The sequence below is a fragment of the Choristoneura fumiferana genome, chromosome 10 (genome assembly GCF_025370935.1).
Source record: "Choristoneura fumiferana chromosome 10, NRCan_CFum_1, whole genome shotgun sequence".
Taxonomy (NCBI): Eukaryota; Metazoa; Arthropoda; class Insecta; order Lepidoptera; family Tortricidae; genus Choristoneura; species Choristoneura fumiferana.
The window spans coordinates 6574588-6601323 of NC_133481.1; the positions used below are offsets into that span (position 1 = coordinate 6574588).

At 35.7% G+C, this 26736-nt stretch overlaps 1 protein-coding gene across 2 annotated transcripts in view; it reads left to right on the forward strand.

Annotated features, from left to right (window-relative positions):
- Positions 1-3313: 3313 nt before the first annotated feature.
- Positions 3314-26736, forward strand: part of LOC141431952 (ATP-binding cassette subfamily G member 4) — a 44226-nt gene continuing 20803 nt past the window's right edge. The window contains exon 1 of one of the 2 annotated variants that reach the window (XM_074093248.1): positions 3314-3604. In XM_074093248.1, the coding sequence (XP_073949349.1) occupies positions 3394-3604 (211 nt within the window). In that variant the 5' untranslated portion in view covers positions 3314-3393. The remainder of the gene's footprint in view (positions 3605-26736) is intronic. The other variant, XM_074093249.1, reaches the window with a different exon arrangement.

A 26736-nucleotide genomic window follows, 5' to 3' on the forward strand; every position in this document is an offset into this window, starting at 1 on the left:
AAATAAATTCATGCAGTAAATAAACTTGATCAGTCAAAACTTAAGTAGCCTGTCATTTCCAAACATACATCTATTGAGGAGCGACTCCAAAAAGATGTATAATTCTTGCCTTAGGTATATTCCCAATTTATGCCTTATAACTTCAAGCAATAAGTATAAATGAAATCACCAGCCAAATAAGGGTACTTAAGCTCTTTATATGACAATCTCCTACTGTCCAATTACTTGTATCGATAAGTAGCTTCGGGTTTTCGAATTTCGAAAATAAACATTTCGATTCCATGGAAATCACAATGTATTGGCGGTTCGCCTTCGATATCGAAACATGATAATAAAATAATAATATGTAATGTTTACAATGGTTAATAGGTATTTTCTTACAAAATATTAAAATTTATCTTTTATTTTCCTTGCTAGTATACTGTATATGCCCATACTATTGGCTCCTAATTCGACTGAATCAGAATTTGAAGTCGATAAAAAGTCAGATTTTATCGTTCAAGTAAAACAAAGTGAGGCGTAAATCAAACGACTAGCAAAGGCAGGTTAGTAGGCCGGTTTGACTACCTAATGATTGCTCATTCATCACTGCAATTCCTAAAGGCCTGTAACATCAGATAGATGACAGGTGTGCTAACAACTTAGAAGCACAGAAGAAGTTGTGTAGGATGCAGTAGCATAGCAACGTAATAACTCGAATCCCACCTGGTCGTCAAAAATGTTATGCGACGTCTGTGACGATAAGTTTAGCAGACCTTGTGTACACCAACTGCAAGTTCTCTCACGCACCGGGTTACCTAATGAAAATATTCACCCGAAGCCACTGCTAGTATGACCAATGTGCCCCTAACTATTCAATGTCTGTCATACCTTTCACGATAAGTAACATTCAATAGTCTAACGGCCTAGGCTGACTAGGTACGCGAACGGCTTAGCGAGCGTTGTTTCTATTCATTGTGCGGCCTAAACGCTCACCACGTGGTCACCTACCAGCATAGGTAATGCATGCTATCACCAGCATGAGTATCCGACGCAGCAAATCGTGCATAGTCTATTTCTAAGGCTGGTAGAGCGTGTCAGATGTGTTTGCACGCTTAGCCGTGGCAGGCAGATATGAATGCAGGTGGCTATACAGAGAGAACGCTCGTCATGCCGCTATTTGCAAGCAAGGGCCGAGATCTTATTGGCTTACGCACTTGGCTTTTTCACCATTTCTTTCTATCACACGGTGAAGAATGAGGATAGAAACAGATGGTGACTGAAATCGCGAGCGCCCGCACGTTGGACAATATCCTATATGCCTGACTTCATCCTATCCCTATCCATACTGCTCGCGAAGTTCTCGACGAAGTACTAGGGAAAATTGACCGCAGTAAGACGAGGTGGACGAAGTTAGACCAAGTGCCTCTTCACACTGTCGTATTCGCCTACCTCGTTAAATTTCGCGAGCAGTGTCTGTGAGTGTGTGTGAGCTATCACTCATCACTCCTGCTAGCCCTGCTCAGGCTCAGCGGCTGGATTTGCGAGTAAAACAAAAAAAGCGCTTTTTCCACCCGTTGTGCTATAACCAGTTTTAACCAGCTCCACTCGAGATTGGTTGCCGGTAAACAAAGCTTTATAGTGCTTTAATTTTATATGTACAGTGACGCCGGCGTTCCGGGGCGTTCATTTTGCTGCTAGCTGTTCGCTTGCCGAGCGGCGGTGTACCTACTTAGTTATTACCCGAGTTTCCCTGTAGAGCTGAAAAAAGGATTGGCCTGTATTCTCCTGAAACAAAGGAGAATACAATTTTCAAGAACTTACAAAGTAATCCTTAAAACTGCAAAAGCCAATTGGAATCCAATTAGGGAGTGTGAATTCGGTACAAAAACAATTAAGCACGTATTAAAACAAAATTAAACCGACTTCAAAACTGGTTCTGGTACCTAACTAAAAACAATTAAATAAAAATACCTTAAAAAACATTACCACTCCTTGCAGTTAGGTAAAAAAATACTTTAACCATATTTTCGTTCGAGTACCTATCTTTAACAATCACTTGATATATTTTATAATTACATAGGTACGCTGTTAGATCAATAACACGTTTTTCTGATGACTGAATACACATTTTACTCTCTATCTCAGAAACGATTGAACCAATATTAGTAAAGCTTACACTGTTATTTTAGTTAATTTGTATTGTCTCTAGTTCTAGTAAAAACAATTTTTGCAATCCGTCTTATAGTTTTCAGCCATGCACAATGTTGAGAAGCAGGTGTGCTCATAGACTAACTGACATGCACAAAAATTGTGCTTATTCTGACAATATTTTAAACATTGAAGTTGTTAAGAAACACCTAATTTCGAACTCTACCTACAACTAGTTTAGGTTACCGTTAAAGAGGTTAAAGGTGAATATAAATATTATGGTATTTATTTCCTACGTTTGTGTTGGTTTTTTAAGGTACTAGAAATAACAAATGTTAAGAAGTTCATGAAACAATGTGAAATCCTGTAATTATTTATTTACTGCTCTACCTAATTATTATCCACCCATGTGAATAAGTATGTAGGGCGCAGCTTCAGATTGATTGACATTCTTCCTGACATGTCGTATTTTTTACTTCTGGGATCTCCTTCTGGCATGGATGTGTAAAATAAATAAAAAAAAATATACGCTACCGTGACATCTACCGTAATAAAACGGAACCAGTTACTTGTTATTGAAACAAACGACTTGCTAAGTACGCCACACTAAAGACCAGTTGTATGAGTTTCGTCAGGGAATGATAGATGGCGCTGTAATCAACGTTCATTTTATTATACCTAAGGTTTCGTAAGTTTCATATAAAAACTGTTTTACAGGTGAGAAGTTTTATTATTTTCTTACTAGTTAATGGGCAACTATACTAAAATTCTCATTAATATTTTTATTATATTAGGTGATTTTCTGTGCAAGTTCTGGTTCTATAGTTCTATTATTGAGGTAAAGTCAGTACAATTTTTAAATTTTATCAAAGGCACAAAACCAATCCGAAACTTGTTTAATACTTCGATTGCATGAGTAAATACCGGATAAACATAAGGAACGTGATAAATTATCAAAGATGTCAAACACCACCAAGAGTTCACAATCGAAAAGAGAACCACCATAAATCAAACGTTTCCTCAGACCGCTCTATTATGAATCGGCGGCCACTGTCTTTGTGTCTCATGCATAAGCACCAATAAAGCCTATTGTTCCTTCACAAACAGTTCGTAAACTTGGCCAACAAATTAGCGCGGAGAAATAAACGAGGTAATTACAAGACAAAGGGTGCCGATGATAGCCCAAGCAGCGCGGGCGCATTCGCCGGCGCGACACCCTCGAACGCGCACGCGCGATTTATACGCGCAAAATTAGAAGCAAAAATGATGCTCGCGGGCGCAGAGATCGTTGACAAGAACAGTGTGACGTTTAGTTCGGAAGCCAGCAGCGTGGTGCTGCCGGCGAAAGAACCGGTTGCGGTCCCGGCGCCGGCGCCGGTACCGGCGCAAGGCTTAGCCCGGGTGCCTACCCGGGAGGCTGTGGATATCAACTTCAGCAATATCACTTGCACAGTGAAACTAGGAATCAATAAAGGTATTTAAATTCACGCATTTTCGTTACAAAAACCAATGTACAAATTCCTCAAGGTTAAGTTTTGATGAAGGTTCACTCGCCCTGGTGCGGTCTTGAATCTAACCTAGAAGTAGGTAGGTATATCTCTTCAATTAAACTTAATAGTGTAAAAAAGTTTACTTAGACTCGCTTGAAGGATTTCAATAGAGTATATAAAATTATGATTGGTTTTTTGGAGTATTTTTGTATTTTTTATTTCAACTCCAAATTTGTTACTTTTACGGGTATCCCGTGAAACCATATCGAACATACAAACTGAGACATGGATGCACAGAAAAACCAGAAAAAGAGACCAGCACTGGGAATCGAACCCAGCAGTGGTGTAGGGGTTATAGCACGCAGCACGGAATGCTGAGGACCTGGGTTCGATTCCCAGTGCTGGTCTCTTTTTCTGGTTAAACTGTGCATCCATGTCTCAGTTTGTATTTTCGAGATAGAGTATATAAAAAAAAAAAACTATTGAACGCGTAAAATCATGAAATAATATTTTTAACTCTATTGAGATCGTCGAAGGTGAAATTGTTCGATGACATGCCTAAAACTTTACACTAAGTGTATAGAAAATCCATATCGCTTCACCGTATTTAGTAACAAATTAAAGTTTTTCTATGTAGATTATCTAGCTCACCAATAAAGATACCTCTTTGATATTATCAATACGGAACTTGCAATTATAATAATTGTACCTAACTTATTACCTAGGAAGATAGGACCTTCTAAAGGTCGCTTTAAGGTCAAGCAGAACATCGTGTTAGTAAACCGGACCAAGATAACTAACCAATAAATGTCGGAAAATCTAATGATATCGCAAGAGTGATAATAATATGTACCTACTTAACTCACTAATGACAAACGTACTACTAATACAGATTTTTAAATGGAAGTAATGAATGAGCTACATTTTATTTGTTAACATCTCTCACGAAGATAGGTCATTTCATTAACGTCTTTGCCAGTAATGCACAAAAACGTTAACATTTAATCTAGTTAATAATGGGAACGTAGTCATTTTTTTTTTATAACACCAGCTAGGAATTGAACTCTATCTCATTTGACATAATTATTTATACCTACCTAATCACACTCATTTTTAACAGACGATGTTATTTTTTTACTTTGTAGATCAGTTTGTATTTTTTTTTGACATTCGAAGTAGATTATTAATAAATTAGATACGAGTATTTAATATAAAAAGTGGTCCACATTAATATGTTTTCATTTTACTTTATACGGAATGTTAACAAAACAATAGTCTTTAGATCTTGGCTGTCTTGCAGGGAAATAAAAATAAAAACTGTCGTTACGCGTTATATAAGCATGACAGATCAATACCTAAATATTGACAGCACTAAACCGAGTTAAACGTGAAATCTAGATTTATGTTTTGAAGTGACTTCTATGTTGTTAAAATTACCCCGGGTGATATAAATTTTCAGAGTTGAGAGCTTCCACAAAAACTTGGACTGTCATTGAACATGTGTAGGTAATAATTACTAATAATACATGTCAGTTCATAGAAGTGTTTCTTCGGGCTTGTCTAAAACGATTTGAAGTCTTTTCAAGTAAGCCTGTCGGTGTTTAGATACCTACTTGTAAAAGTTGTTTTGAGATAATAATCGTTGTGACAACGACGTGGGGGGTACACTAGAAGTGTTAATCTAAATTTAATTGGCATTGGTCTCAAATGAAAAATATTTATTTCAATAGACCCCGTGTGGTGTCGGGTTAGAATTACATCTCTCCATTTCTTCCGTGGATGTCGTAAGAGGCGACTGAGGTTATAGGTTAGTGCTATATTTCACCGGGACACCATGGCATGGCGGTGCAACCAGTCACCGCCACCAACAAAAAGCTAGCAACCTGTCACCATTTTTGTCAAACTTAGAACCTAAAATTGCTAAGGGTGGCTCCGAAGCGGTAACGTTTCGTGTGCTCTGTGCCTACCCCATTAGGGAATACAGGCGTGATGTTTGTGTGTGTATTTCACTATAATTAATTTAAAATCCTTCTATTGTTTTGGTCTCAATAAGTAACAAACATCCAATTTTTTTACGATATTAGTTAAAAAGAAACAAATTATAACATACAGTACAGCTCTTTGGTGCAAACAACATTCAATTTATTGCTTTGTTTATTACGTAGCGATAATGGCTAAATGACTATCGCATCGTACATCAATGATCACATATTGTGTTCAAGTACACAACATATAACAATAAATAATAACGAACTTTGTACCATACTTGCGCTCACGCTTATTAAGTTATAATTATATAACGATGCGAAGTTGAAAATGTGATCTTGTCAAAGATGAAACCGTGGTAGAGCCTAGTGATTTTACCTTCGGCTCTCAAGAGAAACTTAATTCGTATCATGCCGTCCCGCTAACGCTTATATTATTTAATACGAGAGTGAGAGGGACGGTACCATTTACGTTTACGTTTCGTAGTAGCCCTCCAAGGTCGAGGGTTTCGAGCCTGCGCGCCTCTGAGTTTTTTATTTTTTAGGCTTCCATAGTCAACTAGGAACCCTTATAGTTTTGCCATGTCTGTCCATCTTTCTGTCTGTCTGTCTGTCTGTCTGTCCGCGGCTAAGCTCAGAGACCGTTAGTTAGTACTAGAAAGCTGTAATTTGGCATGAATATATGTACATATCACTCACGCCGACAAAGTAGTCAAATAAAAAAAATTTTTTTTTAGGGTATCTCTCATAGACGTAAAGTGGGGGTTTATTTTGTCAACTAACCCTAACTACCTCTATAGGTAGCATAATATCACTATGTGGTTATTTTATGTACATAACCTTTACTTCTTTTTTTTATAATTCCAATTACAATGCAAAAGCACGTCTGCTTTTACGACATAAATCTTCTTATGGGCCGGTACACACCGAAACACGACGCGACGCGACGCAGCAGATTTGCTTGAGAGGGAATACGTCAATGCCACATCGTATCGCGTATTATTGTGAACTAACCCTTAATCGACTAATCAAAGTCCAATTCAAACCGTTGGACATTGAAAGCGGAAATGTTGCATATTTAAACAGTCTTTTTTCAGGGACACTAATTTTGATCATTTTAAACCCTACCCCCACTTGTTACACTTATTATATGTATATATTATGTTATTTATCATGGTAATCTCATCCCCGTAGAGTCATGATCTAGACAAGGAAATAAGAACGAAGTTTTTTATTCTCACGTCATTGAAATCTTCTCTCTTTCTCTCTACGGGGGAGGTGGTGGAGAATATAAAAGTAAGCCACATTCCCGTACAAATATTGATTAAAATCCTACGTAGATAGCTGGACATCTGGAATAACAAACAGGCTACTTCTTATCCCGATATTCCCACGGGATAGGGATAAAATCTCGAAAAAATGACCGCGGATTTAGATTCTTGAAATTTGGTATATAGGTAGCTGGACGTCTAGAATAACGCGTAAGCTACTTTTTATCCCGATATTCCCACGGGATAGGGACAAATTTTTAAATAACAACCGTTAGGCTTAGAATATGACATTTGGTTCGTGCGAAGCAGCTGGTAAACTTTAGTACATAACTATACGCGATAGACAATACTGTCGTCGTGTTCCGAATTCCGATGTATGTGCAGCTCTGATGTTTTAGGTAAGTACCCATGTTATCTACTCGTAAGTCTGCTACAGAAAAGAAGCACACTTAAAATTTTGAATCACGTTTCATAATATGATGATCAATTGATCGCGTATCATCATGCGAAGATCTAATAAGCAGTCACCAAAGTAACAAGACACATTATTATATTTAACCGTTAAAACTATGCGCATGCGATTTTCCCGCAAACCTGATCCATGAGATCGATCATGTCATAATGTAAACTAGTTATTTTAAACGACGTCTGAGACTGAGAGTAGGTAACTAGATGTGTAACTTGTCGATTCACAAACTGCGAGAGTGGATAAACATGTAATCTCAAAAAATAAATGTTTTTACATGTTCATGGTTGTTGGTGTTCGTGGGTGGCGGTGATCTGATCACTTACCATCAGGTGACCCGCCTGCTCGTTTGTCAGATGTTTGGTAAAAAAAATGTTCATTATACAAATATACATATAAGACAGGCAAAGGGACAAAAGAGTGAACTTATAGGAATTTAAAAAAGTGACGTCATTACTTTAAACTGAAAAATAGTGCGATAAAGCTCGTGTAAAACTCGGTTTATTCCAATCAAAATCCTTTTCACCTCGCGGATAGCGGATATAGCATTATCGCGTTTAAAATTTCATATCGAGGTAAATGATTGTTTTACCAAACGGTAGATATGCGTAGGTACGGAACGATATGTATTTTTCACTGTTATCAGTTAGCAGATTAAAAGTAACAGGGAATCCATCATCGTCGCGTATTCCGATAGTATTGCTGGACGCTCAATTGGTGGGTTTGCTTCTCCTGTAGGATGCCGACAATTTAACTCAATTATGTTTATTGTCTCACGGACGGGGCATCAAACTGAACCGATAGGTTTGTTGCCCAATTTCGACTCGTTATTTTTTACCTTAAACGTTAGAATTGATGCATCCTTGTAGAATATCCGACTGTGATTAAATTGGGAGGTTCGCATAAGTACGCATATCGAGTAGATTTTTTGTCAAACATTGTTGATTTTATGTTATCAGGTATACCTACCCAAGAACTCTAGATCATCTCTGTCCAATTAAAGCCAAGTTACAGTTAAAGTTAGTTAGACAATTTATTCAACCAACTTTTTTACTTTATATGTAGGTAACTATTGTTTTGATGAGGTCAAAAAAAATACTCGTACATACTGTAATATTGTAGTTTAATAAGCGTTCTTGACAAAAAAACGAAAGCAGATGTACATTACGGACTGTTTTTCATTAAATTTATCCAAACCTTGGTCCCAAAATATACATCGAAAAATAGAGAGTAACATTTAGTTTACTTTACATTAAATTGTTTTTATATTCCATAATCCTTCGACTGATTATCCATGGTTCCCCTTATAATAATTACTTAGTTTGTATACTTATTGATTTGAAACTCGTATATTGCAGTCATAAATAATATGATCGTGTCAGTTTTAGTGTTACTGCATGACTGACTGACAATGCACAGAAAAAGCCCAAGCTAGAAAATTAAGATTTGCTAGACAATGCTTTGAGTATCATAGCCTCCTAATCCCCAACATACAATAGAGTACATATCTTAACAGATGTCAACTTTTCTTAATTCACATTAAGTTACAAAGTTCGTTAATTCATCTAATTATCTTACTTGGAGATTGAAAGAATGTAAGAAAGAAAGAAATGATAATGATGTGACGATTGAGATGCACTGTGAAAGGATTTGTACAAATTCTCACTCAATAGAAATCTAAGGCCATTACATTTCTCACGAGCGCAAACCCACTAAAATAAATAAAAAAGTAGGTAACCTAACTTGTTCAGCTAGACTCTATGCGAAATGGTCATTGCGAATTATGCCAAACGATAATTATGACGAACGTAAGTGGGCGGACGCCATCTTAATTACAACTTTAGGGTTCTGTACTGTAAGAGTGACAAACGGAACCCTATTACTGTCGGTTCGCTGTCCGTCTGTCTGTTTGTCACAGGGCTGTATCTCAAGAACCATAATAGATAGACAGTCGAAATTTATAAATATAGTTTTTTTACTGACGCTTCAAAAACACATGTCGTAATGAAAATAAAATACCTATTATCACACTGCCTATTATTTTAAAATTAAGGGGTCCCATACAAGAAATATGTTCACAATTTTGTATGGGGATTGAAACTTTCCGGTTTTTAAACTTAAATTTCTTATATTCCATGTGAAAATTTCCAGAAAATTCCGAGAACTTTTCCAACTTTTTGGAAACTTTCTGCAACTTGCACATCTGTTATATGCAGTAGGTATCAGTGGCGAAGCATCCATAGAACTCTATTCCCACCGGCTTTCCAAATATTTGCAAAATAGAACAACAAGAATACAGAATTTATGAAAGATGTAAGCGATCTTTGCTTCGGCTTTACCATGGAAATATCTGACGCCACGCCACTGGTAGGTATCTACAGGCTGTCTCTGACCATGGGGCTTAAAATTAAAGGTTCGGTTCTACTCACAAAACTAAGTTACTTTTGTTTTGCAACATTTTCAAAAAACTTAAATTTAGATCGTTTATTGATCCTCGAAGTTTAATTGTTAAATCAGTCTATCGGACATAGCGGTGTTATCTTAATCGCTGTCTCTTAGTACGGGGGTCTTGAAATAATTTTTGACATTTATTTGACAGCTCCAAGACAAACATTTATCAATGTGCCGTCAATTTAATATTGTATCGCATACCTACATTGAAAATTACATTGACTTTGTATGAAAAAAAATACCTAAATTAACAGTGGTCATATTTTTAAAAAGAAGCAGATCAAATAAAGTAGCTCAGTTATACGAGTAGAACTTTACCCGTTTCAGAGATTCAACAAGAACAAAACAAAAATAAGGGGATGGCCCTTATTGTTTACGGCTGTACAGTCAGCAGCAGAAGTGGATGAGCGGTTACGGAAACTCAAAATGATCTACACACGACTCTACTGCCAAGGTAATAAGAGTGTTGAGATCACTGAGAGCACTGTAACCGTTCATCTACCTCGGCTACTGACTGTATTTTATGAACTGGTCCGGTTTTTGACATTTGATAGACTTTGATCGTTTACTTCTGCCCAACAAGAAAAGTCTTTGATGACGTTTCCAATCGTGTGTATAACACTATTAGATTTTATTACTAAACCTAACCATATTGCAAAGTCACATCGAGCTCAACTTCATAATATGTGTATAAATATAAATAAACAGTGAATATCGTGGGTAAATGAATATAAAAGGTTTTAATTATTTTTCTCCTTTCTGTAATTCCTACTTGTTATATTAATTTGACTATTACGGTTTAACCGTTTCATCAGATTTATTAATTTGCCAATGAACCGCCTCGGCTTCCGTTGTACTTCGTTTCAGCTACAGTGCATTTAGTTGTTTGTATCCCGAGTTTCAGGCTGTGCTAAATAACGTATTAAAAATTAAATTAAGTAAGTGCAGTCTTGGCTAAACGGGCTTCTCTATCGTTTGCCCGAATGTATAGTTTTCTAGAATTTTCATTTGCCATAGAGTAATTTATTTCTGAAATAGTAATTTCTTCAGAGTTGATATCAAACTAACCCAACCTAAACTACTGCATTCTATATGATGACATTGAAAAAATCCTGAAAACAGCACGGTTCTATATATTTTATGGCAAACGTTGGTATGGCAAGTGAAATTCGGGCAAATGAAATTCGGGCAAGTAAAGGTAAACGCATTTTGATACAGCCTAATTTCAATTGAAATTAAAACGAGATTTATATTCTTGCTGCGCTGTCATAGTAATAATCCATCGATAGCACGATGAACGAGATGTTCTCACTCTCACACGGCTCACACGATCTCCTTTAATATTAAAGAACATTCAGCCTTTAAGCCTTTGTTTTCTTATGTACCTATTGTACGCATTACATACATATAATGCTTTATATTTATGAGTTTACGTATTATATTATTCAAAGCATGTGTAGTAGGGTCCACTATTTTTGACTTTTAAACCCACTCTTTGTCGGTCCCTAATTGCTGCTCTCTGATAGTGATCCATTAAAGGGATAAGTTTGCATTTGTAAAAATGTATCTCAATGATTGTTGCTTGTTCTTGTTTATTTTTTCTGTACAATAAAGATTTAATCTCTTTCGCTCTACCTAACGAATATTTTTGTTACTACCTCAAACCTTAATAGGAGTTAGTGAAGGCCCTCATTATCATATTTTATTATGTTTTAGTAAAAAAAATAGACTTATTATTTTCCTTATAAAATTAATTAGCACGCAATGTATCACTATGTGATACTACTTTGTTTTTGTTCAAAACGTCGCACTTGTTGACGTGACAGCTGTCACAGAACGCTTCTCTCTCGTATTAAATTATTATATGCATTACATTGCTGCTCAAAAATATTTCAAAAATTAATTACGCTCTGGTAGTTAATTCTAAATTAAAAATTTGTTTTGATATCGGTTCACAGCACTTAAATCTTCGTCTAGTTACAGTTTGAGGTAGTATCAAAAATACACGCTATATAAGCGAACACGGTGATGTGCCGTGAAAGCGCTAAAATATATGAAATAGTAAGTTATGTTAAATACAAATATTTAGAGAGTGTACCTATTTAGTTATCAATTCAATCGTCAGTTAGACATTGAACTGTTTGCGAGTGTTATCAGAAACAAATGAAAAACATTACATTAACCTCAACATTTTGACAAAGCGTTGTAGTTACGAGTATACAAAGAATTAATTTTAAGGCTAGTATAACATGATGCAAGTACAAGCTTGTGCCAGACAGTCCTATCATTATACGTCAAAAAATATACAATGTAAGACCTTCCTGTACGTATTCGGGCAAAATACTTTTGACTTTAAAAAATAATTTCCAACACAGACTCTTTCAGATAATGCTCTTTTGTATTGTCGTCCGCAAGTAATAAATCGTAATGTATCTACCTAAAGTCGACCAAGAAATAACTTTACAAACAAAACGGATCAATGTAACGTTGTGTGGCTCAAAACATCAAAGGCTGCATTGGTACTACCAGTTCTTCAACTTACAAGTCAATGTCATGACCAGCCATTGTTTTTATTCTGATATAAGAACTGTCATAAAAATGGCAAAACACTTACTTTAGTCGACTGTACCTAAGTACTAGAAATGACTACTTCGCAAGACCGTTTGCTGATTTGGGACAATTTCGTGACATGCATATTTTTTTCCAATGTTGTAATGAATAAATATTTTTTATTTCTTTTATTTTTAATAAAAAAACTAAATAGTCTAGAGGTGATCTAGAGCTCGTAAATTGCCGCGCACGACGCACGTGTTAAGAACATAACAAAATGACGTGAGGCGCCTGCTTAAGTCCATTTTATGCAATTATGCGATAAGGAAGTTCATAGGAAATCGCCAAACAAAGACAGTGAGCGTACAAACACACAATGATAATATTCACGAGACTTGGACATACTCCAGTTAAGAAATAATATGACTAAAACATGACCTATTTTGTTGTACAAATGCAAACTCGATTTTAAATGAAAAATACGCACATGGTGTCGTGTGTATAAAAACTCCTGAATAGACAAATAATTTTAACTGTGTGAATGGTTGAAAAGGGTTCCCCTTGTATACGCATATTTTTTATGTCATAATTCTATTTTGCATAATCTGCTTAGTATTTATGCCGAAACCGTTTTTCGTATAACAGTTTACGCAGAATTCTCTTACGCATAACCAATGTAAGCCGAATGGGCTTTACGCATAATTTGTGAATGCCGGATGAATTTAACGACTCTGAGGCGAAGTCGACGGAGCTCCGCGAGGCGGAGCTCCTATCCACCAAGATAAGGCGCTTCGCGCCTTAACAAAATACTAACTGTGATCGGCTATTTACCGTAATACCCTGTTTAATTTGACTCGCCATGGAAATCAATTTCCCAAAAATAACAAACAAAATAAATATGTAAGTGGTGATTTAACTACTCTATATAAATCAATGAAAACACAACGAATGCACTCTTCGCATGGTCGATTGCTACTAAGTCAAAAAGACAATTGTCATATTCTACTAACGAATCCTTTCGATTTCCCCTAAACCCGAAGGTTTTTCTAAGAGCTCACAGATTGTAGCTTTTGCCGGTTTATTTGCTGTGAAATCATTTTTCATCATGCTCTCTCAGAAACTGCTACACAACTTCGCTATTCAAGGACGAAAAGTACAGTCAAGGAATCACGTACCAGGGTGGAACCTTTGTGCTACTAATGTCATGTTGATATCTCAAATTGAAATTTAAAAATCTCATAGATTTTCCTAAGAAATCATAGCGAAATTGTTTGTGAAAAGGTTCTACCCTGGCACGTGATTCAGTTTCTTCGATTGTGTACGATCTCTTTCTAAGACTACTAATAAAGTTTTTTCAAGTCATAGGTATGCCAAATTAAGGTACCGAAGCTAAGGTATATACGAGTAAAAACAAAAGTAATAATAAGAGGAAAGGGAAGGATAAGTGTTATGTATCATATGTATTTCGAAAATCGAAGTCACCCTGAGAAGTAAATAAATGTTTATCAGCCATATACACACACCTATGTATACAGCGTGTATTTTTGATACTACCTCAAACTGTAACCAGACGAAGATTTAAGTGCTGTGAACCGATTTCAAAACAAATTGTTAATTTATAATTAACTACCAAGGCTTAATTAATTTTTGATATATTTTCGAGCAGCAATATAATGCGTACAATAATTTGATACGAGAGAGAAGCGTTCTGTGACAGCTGTCACGTCAACAAGTGTGACGTTTTGAATAAAAACAAAGCAGTATCGCGTAGTGATACATTGCGTGCTAATTAATTTTGTAAGGAAAATAATAAGTCCATTTTTTTTACTAAAACATAGTAAAATGTGATTATTAGGGCCTTTACTAACTGCCCTTAACCCATTATAGACTGAGTTTTTTGAGGTCTCCGATTTTTGTAATTTTTAATATGTTGTTATTAGAGCTTATGTAACGAGTTATAGTAATAAAAAATTTGACAGACCTTTGTTTAGAAAAAAAACGCTGGTACCATATGGATCGCTAGGCACGTACTGAGGAAAAAATTTGGAAATAATATGAAATTAGTAATAGTACAAATATGTTTAAATTATTTATTTAATAAATCAGCCTCTTCGGTTGCAACTTATAACATACGTTTTACTATATTTATTTAATAAATGAGCTTCCGAGACGTTACAAATATAGTTTATTTTACATGAAATTGGTAGTTGCATGCAGACATATCCTACCACATTTCGAGCATTCCAATCTACGACTACGACTACGTGATCTAACAGTACTCTAGAAACGCTGTTGCTGCGTCCTCTTAGTTCCTTGTCTTCTCCATCTTCTTGGCTAGATACGGTATTCTTATTGCGGCATGACCGAAGGACTGACGCAATACAACTTCGCATGGGGCGTTGAGTTGTCTGCCGCTCAATTATTTATTAAAGCACCAGCATCTTCTTCGCCTGAATCTTCATCGAAGCGATGGCGGATCTGGAGGTTCAATATAAATTTTTTCAGCTCAATGTCCTCATTATCCTCTAAAATTGCAATGCCTCGTGTACACTGCACTAAATATGACAAAACTTTATAAAAAACGATAAAATATGATTATTAAATAATTCATTTTGATCTTTCGATAAAATGTCAATCACTATGTGTATTACTAAAATAATAAAACTACTTAACAGATAAAAACGAAAGGTTGATGAAAAATCGCATGGGAATCGCCTAGCGCGTACGGTACCAGTAACTTAACACGCGGTAGTTATAATATTTATACCTACCGCACTAGTTAAATAAATTAAACTAAAGCAATGTTACTAAATTAAACGATTTTGCAATAACATTCGTTATTTATCTGTTAGTAACCAAATATTGTAACTTACTTGAACGGCGTAAACATTTTTCCGCGAAATTTGCGATGCACCTACTTTGACCTTAATCACACGCAACTGATGTAAATAAGTACTGTTTTAGGTTAACAATCGCAGCGTTATGTCTCCTTCAACTTTCGCCAATAAAAGCCCGTCTTACGCGTCGCAATTTGGCCAATCACGCGAAAATAAAAGTCTAAATAAATGGTAAAATGGTGCTAGTCTATAATGGTTAAAGTTTGAGGTAGTATCAAAAATACACGCTATATATTTTCGTTTAGGTACTGCTGCTATATACAGGATGGAAAAAATGTAAGGATCCTGGGGGAAAGTGCCGAAAATCCTTTAGTTAGCTCATTTTACTTAAATGTACTGTTTTATTTAAAAAGGAAACAAAACTGCATTTAAAGATTTTATAAGCCAACTTGCCCTTGGTTGGTGCTGGTTTTTAATGAGGTAGATATTACGATGTCCAATCGCCAGAGAGCGATGCAGTTAACATTTAACTTGAACTTATTTATTTGTGAATTACTTATTACGGCAAAGATACAAAAACATATGTGATGTTCGTTTCTTTGTAGATATTTTCAATTTTTTGTCTTCTGGGACTTTCAGGGAAATGAAAAAAAAAAACATAGGTGTGCAAAACACACAATTATTTTTAAGTTTTATGATGAAATAAGCTCTTATTTCTTAACAAACTTTTTTCTAAAACTTAAAATCAGCACGTAACTTAAGTGAACGGTTTTTGCGGCAGTTTTATTAATTATAGCGAAAATGATTGCAATTTAGCTGGCGTTGGCCGCCAATTCTTTAATAACTCTGTACCGCAATGCTGCGCGTAATTAATACCGGTTTACTCGGCGTACTCAAGCGCATTATTTAACAGGTCAAGGGTAAACCGGGGAGCAAGCGGCAGAGGGGTTTGCGGCCGCGGTCTTTGTCTGTACAACCTTGTTAAATTTTAGGCTCTCGGGTCTCCTTGGCAACTAGTCCCGGCCTCTATTATTGTTGAACTACTTTTGAATAAATGCCTGATGTGTGGTGATCACTTAGTGTAAGTATGTAGCTAGGTAGATGATTGGTTTTGGTTTCGGTAGGGAAGCTTGGTAGTTTGAGAACCTGATTATTTACGAAGCTTGAGATCCCCGGGTTCAATCCCCACCGGGGAAGATTGATACCTGTATGAATCTCGAGTCTTGGATGGTGACCATGTATAGGTATTTTTTATCTAAGTTTGGAGTTAGATCCAATGTGTCCAGTGTCCCATGATATTTATTTCTTTTTTTAGTTTTAGGATATGGATGTATAAAGTAACGCCAGATCTAATTAGTAATTTATTTGCTACTAGATATCAGTCCGTGCAAGAGAATTTGTCAATGAGGGTTCTGTGACAGGCTCGTAGAACAACTTTGACATTTGTGTCCGATTTGTGATTGGTTAAAATTAAAAATGACTAAAATTAGTCAATCACAAGCAAACGAACCTCTTGATACTAAAGCCATCTGGCGATATTTTAGCCTACCAAGAAACCTTCATTCTGTGGAAAAGCACGTAGCTTGTAGTGTCGTTGAATCTTTGTGCCAAGAAGTCCTAGCACGCGCATGCTTTTGAAAGTACCATGTTGAAGCTTGGCTTGGGTAGAAAAGTTTGGTACTTTCCAAGTTTAACTACAACAGGTATTAAGCCAGTTTCAGTAGGTAACGTTTTTGTAAGTATCAGCATAAAACTAGAGAACATTAGCAGAGTGCAATTATGAAATTAAAGCATACGTGAATAGGATGAGCAAACAATTGTTTTTTATTCAATAAATATTTAATTGAGGGAAGGTTATAAATGTTATTACTTTTAGGCTCAGTAAAAATAACAATAAAACCTTGAAATAACGATCGAAACAGTAATAAGTACTTACGAAATTTAATTTACTAAGAAAAATTTCACGTGTCGCGTATCGAGTACCTTGACACTTAACTTTGATATTTTTCGTTGCTTTTATGTGATTATTTTGAAATTAATGTCGTTTTATTTAACATTGAATACAATATTCTGTCTGTTTTACTGCAACTACCTATCGATTCTCTCTTCTCAAACTTTTGAACTGTCACTCATGTCATGAGTATAATTTTCAATGCATTATATTTGTAAAATATCTGTTGCCACGCTAAATCCTACGAAATATTTCCCACGATAGCCTCACGTGAAGGAAATTTGGCCTAAAGCAAAGTGCAAAGATTAATTTACGGCAATAATATTATACATGACGCACAGGTGAGCTTAGTTTACGATGATGGCAATGGCAAAAGGTACAATCGCAAAACAATTAAATGTTTATGTAATAGTAAAATACAAAAGATGTGATTTTCTAAGACTTGTGTTTTATATATTTAAGTTAGCAGGGTGGATTGATGCTATTAATACCAATACAAGACAATACGTACCTATACTTATACTCGTACGTGTAAAATAAATGACTCTCTATTTTATTTGGTTTAGTCTGGCTATACATGTAAATAACTTGAGACCGACTTTACCGATTTCATCCATCTTTTTTAGGGTTCCGGAGCCAAAATGGCAAAAACGGAACCCTTATAGTTTCGCCATGTCTGTCTGTCTGTCTGTCCGTCCGTCCGCGGCTTTGCTCAGGGACTATCAATGCTAGAAAGCTGTAATTTTGCACGGATATAAATGTAAACTATGCCGACAAAATAGTACAAAATTTTTTTTACGGAACCTCCCGTAGACGTATAAAGTGGGGGTGATTTTTTTTCTCATCTAACCCTATAGTGCGGGGTATCGTTGGATAGGTCTTTTAAAACCATTAAGGGTTTGCTGAAACGATTTTACGATTCATTGATTTTTTGCGAAATATTCAACTCTAAAGTGCAAGTTTTCATTAAAATCGAACGTCCTCGCCCCTCCAAAATCTAAACCGGTGGATGGAAAAATTTGAAAAAAATCAGGATGGTAGTAAGCATATCAAAAGTCAAAGTCAAAATATCTATATTCAATTTAGGCCAAAACAAGCACTTATGAATGTCAAAACAAAATTTACCACCGGTATGTGGTAAACTTTCAAGGAAAACTATAACGGCTAAGTTTGCTTGAGAATTATTAGTAGTTTTACTCTTAAATAGCAGCCTAAGCCTAAGGTATAAAATTTACCTAAACTTGGAAGATTCCGTAATACGAAATCCTTAGAAAAATATTACTTAATTTTTTCGTAATGGCTACGGAACCCTATTTTGGGCGTGTCCGACACGCTTTTGGCCGGTTTTTAAAGTTCTCTAATACTTTCATAGAAGGTTCTTACTAAAAACGCTCCAGTCTAAGCTGAGCCTATATCTTGAGCGTCTGCAAACGCCAGAAGCAGATGACTTTCATCACCTATCCCGTAACGACATGCTTATTCAACTCGTCTAATATAAACAGTATATGTAATAAGCCCTATTAATAACAGGATGTACTCGTAGGCATCCAGTGGTGCAGTTAGATTATCACACGCTTTGACTAACGCTGCGGACTTTGGTCAACATTGCGATCAAACTTCATTAAACATGGTGACGCATGCGCATACTGCTTTGTTTAATACACACACACACACACAAACATCACGCATGTATTCCCAAATGGGGTAGGCAGAGCACACGAAACGTTACCGGTTCGGAGTCACTTTTAGCAATTTTAGGTTTTAAGTTTGACAAAAATGGTACAATAGTTACAGGTTGCTAGCCTGTCGCCTACGGTATACCTTAACCTAAGTATAATCCTCTGTCGCCTCTTACGACATCCACGGAAGAAATGGAGAAGTGTAATTCTAACCCGACACCACACGGGGTGGTCACAAGGGTGTCCTAAAATTATGCAGTAATATTTCAGCAAATAGTTGGTTTAGTGGGACGCCTATGTAAACGTATTTCCGGTTTTTTAACTGTGTTTGATAAATAATGAGTTGGTTGGTACGGAGCTGTAATACACCATAATTTAAATCTACCTACCATGAGTACCTAATTTACCAAATACTACTACACTTTAATTTTAGGTAAATTTGAATTTTAAACTGATTAATAAGGTTTTGGTAAAAAAATCATTTTTAATACAAGCTTTTTTGCTGACTGCAATTTTTGTTAACTGTGCTTGTATTGTCACCCAAACTACAGTTGCATACCAAATTTCAAGTCGATGCCATTAACCGTTGAAGAGTTCCATCCTGTGGAGGTGATCCTGGCCGGATCACCAGAATGTCACTACCAGATTATTGTATTGTCGCCAGATTTACATAAGTTTGCCACATTTCAAGTTCCCGTGCCCTTAGTGTAAGTTATCGGTTACAAAATACGTCTCGATCGCGTTCGCGTTAAAATCTCAATTTGTAGGGATACACGAACATCTCAAACGTTCCGCTAGAGGCGCTGTTCGTGTTTCCATATAAATTGAGACTTTAACGCGAACGCGATCGAGACGTATTTTGTAACCGATAATTTACGCTAAGGGCACCGAGCACTGAAAGTGGGTCAAATCTTGGAAGCAAACAAATAAACAAATAGATAAATAAACAGGGAAGAAAAGCTTGTAAAAAAGGTAGTTGTTTTGTTGTTTTAAAATAAATTTTGACATCAATTTGAATTTCGGTTTTAATAATGATTTTGATGTTTGAGCCTCATTTATGATTTCGTTGTTAATTTTCATTTTAATTTTTTTTTACTGTGAAATTTTCTAATTGACATTAATTTGAATATTGATTTTAATTTTGTGTGTGAAGTTTGCAATCCGTACTGCGCACGCGCTAATTACTGTCCAAACCCTCTCGGTCTGAGACTATATAGGATGCCTATAGGATGTGATGATGTTTAATTCAACTAGGCAACAGGCAACTATCAAATACTTACCTACTTATAAAAAAGAAGTGACATTTATTTCTTTTGTCTGTTTTCGATATTCATCCTTCACCTTTACCTGTACAATTACGTAAGTAAACTAAACTCGAGAAATAAACCTGTGCTAAATGTTTCAAAGTTCTACCAGTAGTTTACCTAATACCTAGGTTTTACCTAATAGCTATTTATAAAGACATTTTAAGGCACTAGATAGTTTGTCTTTTACCGGTCTAGATATCCTTATTTTAAATTGACGTTCAGTGTCCTAGGCGAACGGACTCGATCTTTGAAAAAAAAGTTGAAATATTACACGTATAAAAAAACGCCAGTAAAAATAATAAAAAACGCCGCCAAAAAAAATAGAAATAAAAAAAATAAATTGAAATAGAAACGTTTATTCGCTAATTCGAAAATACATATTATAAGTAAGTACACAAAACACAACTAAAAAGTTAAAAATAATTATGCACTACCTAGCTGTTGCCCGCGACTTCATCAAAAAATAAGTTGATAAGTACCTACACAAATCATGCGCGACGCGTCCAGCATGCGAGCTAAGCGGCAACCCACTGCCGTGCACCCAATGGTTGGGTGCGCCGGCTGGACGTACAACCCCTGCTTCCGTGCTCATTACCATAGGACTGCGCCAATTTTCGTTTTATTATTATTATTATTATTATGTACTTTAATTATAGGATAGTTGTGTATAAATAGTTATACATAATTTAATTATAAGCCGTGGTGGCCTAGTGGTTTGACCTATCGCCTCTCAAACAGATGGTCGTGGGTTCAAACGCCGGCTCGCACCTCTGAGTTTTTCGAAATTCATGTGCGGAATTACATTTGAAATTTACCACGAGCTTTGCGGTGAAGGAAAACATCGTAAGGAAACCTGCACAAACCTGCGAAGCAATTCAATGGTGCGTGTGAAGTTCCCAATCCGCACTGGGCCCGCGTGGGAACTATAGCCCAAGCCCTCTTGCTCTGAGAGGAGGCCTGTGCCCAGCAGTGGGACGTATATAGGCTGGGATGATGATGATGAATTTAATTATTAGTTACTGTTTTGTGTATTATTTGAAATTCATTACATAATAGTCATGACATCAGTTAGGAGTTTACTGGTAGATACAGAAAAGCGAAATATGTCATTATTTTTTTTGCCGGAAGTGCTCGGCAGACGCTCTTAAAGGTGACCACCAGGACCCCTAAATATACCCATCTGATACCAGCATGAAACCAATTCCAGTCGGTAGGTATGAACCTTCATTTCCGGAATATTTCTGCCAAGGCTGTTTCTGCCGAAACACGTTGACATACGAGATTATGTGAGCAACCTCAACTCCGCTCAATATAGACATTTCAATTTTCATAAATTCCGACAAAGCTGAATTTTGGTGGAGACCTTGGGTAGGTACACCATTAGGAATAAAGTGTCAAATGTCCCCATTGATCCCATGTGTGCAAAACGTTATTCGGGATCAAAGTTCAAAATTTGAGGTTATTTGTTTTTTTTTTCCAAAAACCGTTAGTTTTATCAAAAAGTAGTCGAGGCAAAAATTATAGATCTTAAAATTATCTACAAAAATGGTCTTTATTCTTTTTTTTCTAAGAATTACCATTCCCGCGATATCACGATTCTAAAAGTTGAAGGAGTCACGTTCTACATATATTATTATGATAATTCTGATAGCACATTAAGGTCACGTATACCTATAGGGTGACTGGGTAATCGACCTATTCCTTGAAAGGGCTTATTTTAGAGCTTATTTGCAATGTTTTTCCTCAGTAAACCAGGGATCGGGATATGGTAAAAAAACTGTACCTTAAAATAGGTGTTTTCTTTTAGCAAAAATGTTATCAATAAATTTACTGTCTCTGAATAGTAATTCAGTTTCTAGACCCATAAGCCGAATCCACCAATATATCTAACAGGAAATAAAAAAAGCCACTTAAGTGATTATTTTGTAATACGTCTAATATCTATTAGGAGAAAAACAAAAAAAAATTAAGTCACATATTATCAAGAAATTGGATTTAATATAATTATCATTTAAAATCCAACAATAGATATGATTGCAAATTACGTATTTTGTTAAACCGATATAAAATTAGCAGCAAAAATAAGTACAAAAAGTCTCAAGGCACGTCAAATAGACATACTTAACCTTAACTACATATACTTACCTTTTATCCCACTATCATAACTAATTTTTAATTTTCAAAATATGAAGCCTTTTATAAAGATATTTTAAATTTTTAAACAAAATTTGCGAGATTTTGTAAATGCGGCTATTTGGAACGCGGCCGCAGCCATCTTGTGGGCAGTTCTTGTCAGTTGTCCCTTTAAGAAAAAAGTGGATTTTACATGTGTTACAAAGACCATAAATTAAACTAATAAATTATGAAGTAGTAGGATAACAATTATCTATCGGTTTATTTGCATGGCCATTAAATGATTGGATGCAGTTATTTCTCATTAAGAAACCGGTTTAAGGAAGGTTGAATGAAGAAATTGTTACTTTAAGGAAGTCTTAATAAATAATAAATAACATAAAATATAACCGTAATGAAAATAAAATAATACCAGTTATTGATTCATTTCTGGCAAGTACAGCAAAACGTGTGAGTAATTTGATCGTCTGTTTACAGGTCGCAATTATGTTGTGTTCATCAAATGTAAAGCGTGTCACACACTAAGCAGATACGATAAGATATCTGTATCTGAACGCATATCTCTCAATATCGCTCCCTATACCATTCAATGAGCTAACACACACAGCGCAGATAAGTTATATTTTATCGTGAAGTATCTGTGGGCACTGAAATATATCGAAAGATGGCAAATATATTACTCATACTCATACTCTTTTATTGGTAATATCATTATTACATAATAATCATTAATAATCAATAATCATTAATTATAATAATTATCATTATTATTATCTGCGTATATAAATTGATCTGTGTATAATATCTGCCGATATAAATATGGTATAGTATTTTATCTGCAGATAGATACAGGTTGATGTGGGAGCCCCGCTGCACGCGAGTAAATCTAGAGAGATAGACACGAAAACATCCTGTATAAACAATCCGCACCAAAAAACAAGTCTACTCAGTTTGAAGGATTTAGACTGAATGTATCGTCTCGAATATTATCGTATCTGCGTAGTGTGTGATAGTTTCAGATCATTAAGTTATTATACGCAGATAAAATATTATGTGTGTGACACGCTTAACACTGTAGTAAGGTGATGTCTGACAATCTACCTACCTAATTAAGAGTATCAGGCTGCTTGTTTATTAGATGTCAGTTTTATATGAAATATTAGCCTCTAATTGCACTTTTAATTCCATCACGTGAATTGACACAGCTACAGTTCTACTTGTGTAAGTAAGTAGGCAAACTTCTGTTAGTTCTCGTTAAAACTAGGTCTTTATTCGTAATCGTAATAAGTGGTTAATAAATTTGAGGGCTTAAAAACAAATGATAATATTTATGACATTTCTATTGCAAATGAATCTAATCTACAATATTGGGTATGAATGTATGTATTTACATGGAATTCGAAGTATTAAATGAATCATATTGCAAAAAGCTGTCACCACGTACAAACGTTGTGTGATAAGTACCTACTGACGAACATGTGGTCAATGGTCATATTCCATAAAAAGTTAAACATATGAAAAATGACCCGCTCTTATTGCTCGATATATATTATGTTACGACGGATTAAACCATATAGAATGGTTACCTAATCATTTACTATTCACGAATTATATCTACTTACTGCATATTTTAGTATTCTACATTCATTTAAAAGTATCATTATACCAATAGGTATCAAAACAGCAATATAAAACTATTTATGAAGCCAGCTGTAAGGTTCTTTCAAAGTATCACAGCCCTATAGGCTATCTGACGTACACACTTTCGCAATCACATTCACCATCTCTTTCTAGGTACTGTCATCTTTTATTGTGTGGTAAAACAATAGACGTCGTATTTCCTCCATTTCCCAAATGTTCATCTGAATGCCAAGAACAGAGTCCAAGCTGAGAGCATAATGTTTTGCGTAAGATACGGCATTGACCTTGATTCGTCACTTAGTATAGAATCATGAGTAAGTTATAATACCTTTTTTGTCACCGCAAGGACATGTTGCTCAACGAATGTAGGACAATAACGAACTATTGGACTAAATAGAAACTTACGACACTGCTGATATCGTTTTACATTATATTTATCTATTGATCTTAAAAGTTTCACGTTAGATCATACCTTGATGTACGTTCATGTGTTTTATTACCAGTGAATGATTGATTGTGTATGGAAATTGTACCGTGACTATATTTTTCCCGCGGCTTCGCGCGCGTAAACTATTAGATTTGGCAGTTGAATTGAAGTTCCGGAACCTTACTAAAATCCTATGAGATTTCTCTAAAAATCGTTGCACTTATAAAATTGTGCCAAATTTCATGACTCGAAAGCTAGCGGTGGAGATGTAGAGATTTTATCCTGATCCCGTGGGAAAATAGGGATAAAAATTAGTCTATGTGTTATTCCTGATCTCCAGCTATCTACATATCAAACTTCATCAAAATCCGTCCAGCCGTTTTAGCGTGAAGGAGTAACTTAGGAGTATTACATATATAAACCTTCAGCAAACTGTCTAACTAATGATGAAAACCGCATTAAAATTCCCTGAATAGTTTAAAAATCTAAGCTCACATGCATACAGACAGACGGCGGGATTGTGACTTTATTTTATACTACCTATGTCAAGAAAAGATAAAAATGTTATTCGATGATAAATTCCACCTACCTATATATAGGTGAAAGAATGTTCAAAATCGGTTCAAAACCTAAGCGACGGTATGGCCACTTGCTGCAAAGATTGATGTGAAAGGTACAAGTCATTGTTCAAATTTGACCAACCAAATATTCGAAATAAACCCAGCGCTTCCAAGTAGCTTTACTTTCACGGGAAAATAAATCGCAAATGAAGTTGAATATGGTGGGGTGCAACGGTGCAAGAGATATCAAGACTCTACCGCGTTAAACGAAAGCCGCGTGATATGGTTAACAGCCGGACCGGTTTCTGTAGAGTTCACGAACAACAGCTGTTGGAGTCTTTCGGTTCAATGACTAAATGACCTTAAAGGGATAAGTCCGCCTTTGTACAAGTATCTTAAAGTTTGTCAGTTGTATTTTGTTAATTTTCTTTTGTACAATAAAGAGTTTACATACATACATACATACATAAATGAAGGCAATGTGGTGTCAAATGTCTTTGCATAGTTACTGGCATTAAAATTTGCCACATAGGAACGCGCAAAAATATCTGACACGTCCTATACCGGTCCTAGAAATAGACTCGTTGTTGTGTCAGATATTGGTGCTGGTTTTGTTTTTTTTAAAACTTTAACATAGTTTAAGTGATATAATCAAACAACCAATGAAAATTCAAAATTAAAACATCGCGTTTTCGCGTTAAATGGCCATGCTCAAACGTTGGCGAAAATAAATGCCTGCCGTCTGGTCACCAGTATTTTTTATACAAACAAGGCGTTAAATAAATAACTCAAAACCAGAGTCGAGAATAGAACCGATTACACTTTGTTTTAAATCAGGTAGTATCCGTGTTTTAAGGAGTCTTTAGAGGTCGATTTAAACTAACCTCTCTGAACAATTGTGTCAAACTGACTGTGATATCCTTATCTCCCAATTTCTCAGTACTTACAGCCAATTGTCATTAAAATACCACTCATAAATAATTAGTTAACACGTATCTATGTGCATAATCCTTTTTACTCGGCAAGGTCGCGATAAGGCTTAATTTTACAATGACTCGCTGCTGTTACGCCACGGCTCATCTTAGGGTTATCAATTACGCTTAGTTAAATTAATTAATGACAATTAACACAACGCAAATAAGGGGTTCTATAAATATAGTGTGATAGCGGTTGTTTACTTGCTAGGGACTATTTTGTTCATTAACTTAGCTTTTAAGCAATATTTAATCTATAACAATTAACCGCCTTTATTTTTTTGTGTCTTGTCTATGCTATATTAAAACCAGTAATTAACTCAAGATCTTCTGTGGATCTAAACTATCAAGTTGCGGAGTGGTAATTAGTTGTTTTTTCCCGATTGGTTGACGCTATTGGAGACCCAAGAGCTGGCATGTAGTAAGGTACCTGTAGGTGAGGTATCCCAGCGGATCGCGCCTTGCGGTCCAAAGGGATAATGCGGGCAGTGTCATGGGACCCCTGCCACAGGCGGAAAAAGCCCAATATAATAATATGTAAAAGTTACCCTCTTGTATAAATATTGCTGTGCTCAACAGGGTCCACGATGACCACATATACTTGAAAAGATCCCTTTTAGGGATAAGTTCGCCTTTGTACTCTTTTGTTTTGTTGTTTTCTTTTTGTATTATTTTTGTGTTTTATGTAAGTTCAATAAAGTATATACATACATACATACACCACAACTTTTGTAACATCTGTAACCATACATTGTGGAAGAGCAATAAAGTATTGAGTTTTGAATTTTTGGACGGGATGTTTCTTTTTATATTTTTTTTTGTTATGTATTTAGTTAAGATCTTAGGTTAGTTCTTTCTGTTTTTGTATGTACGCATGTATGTAA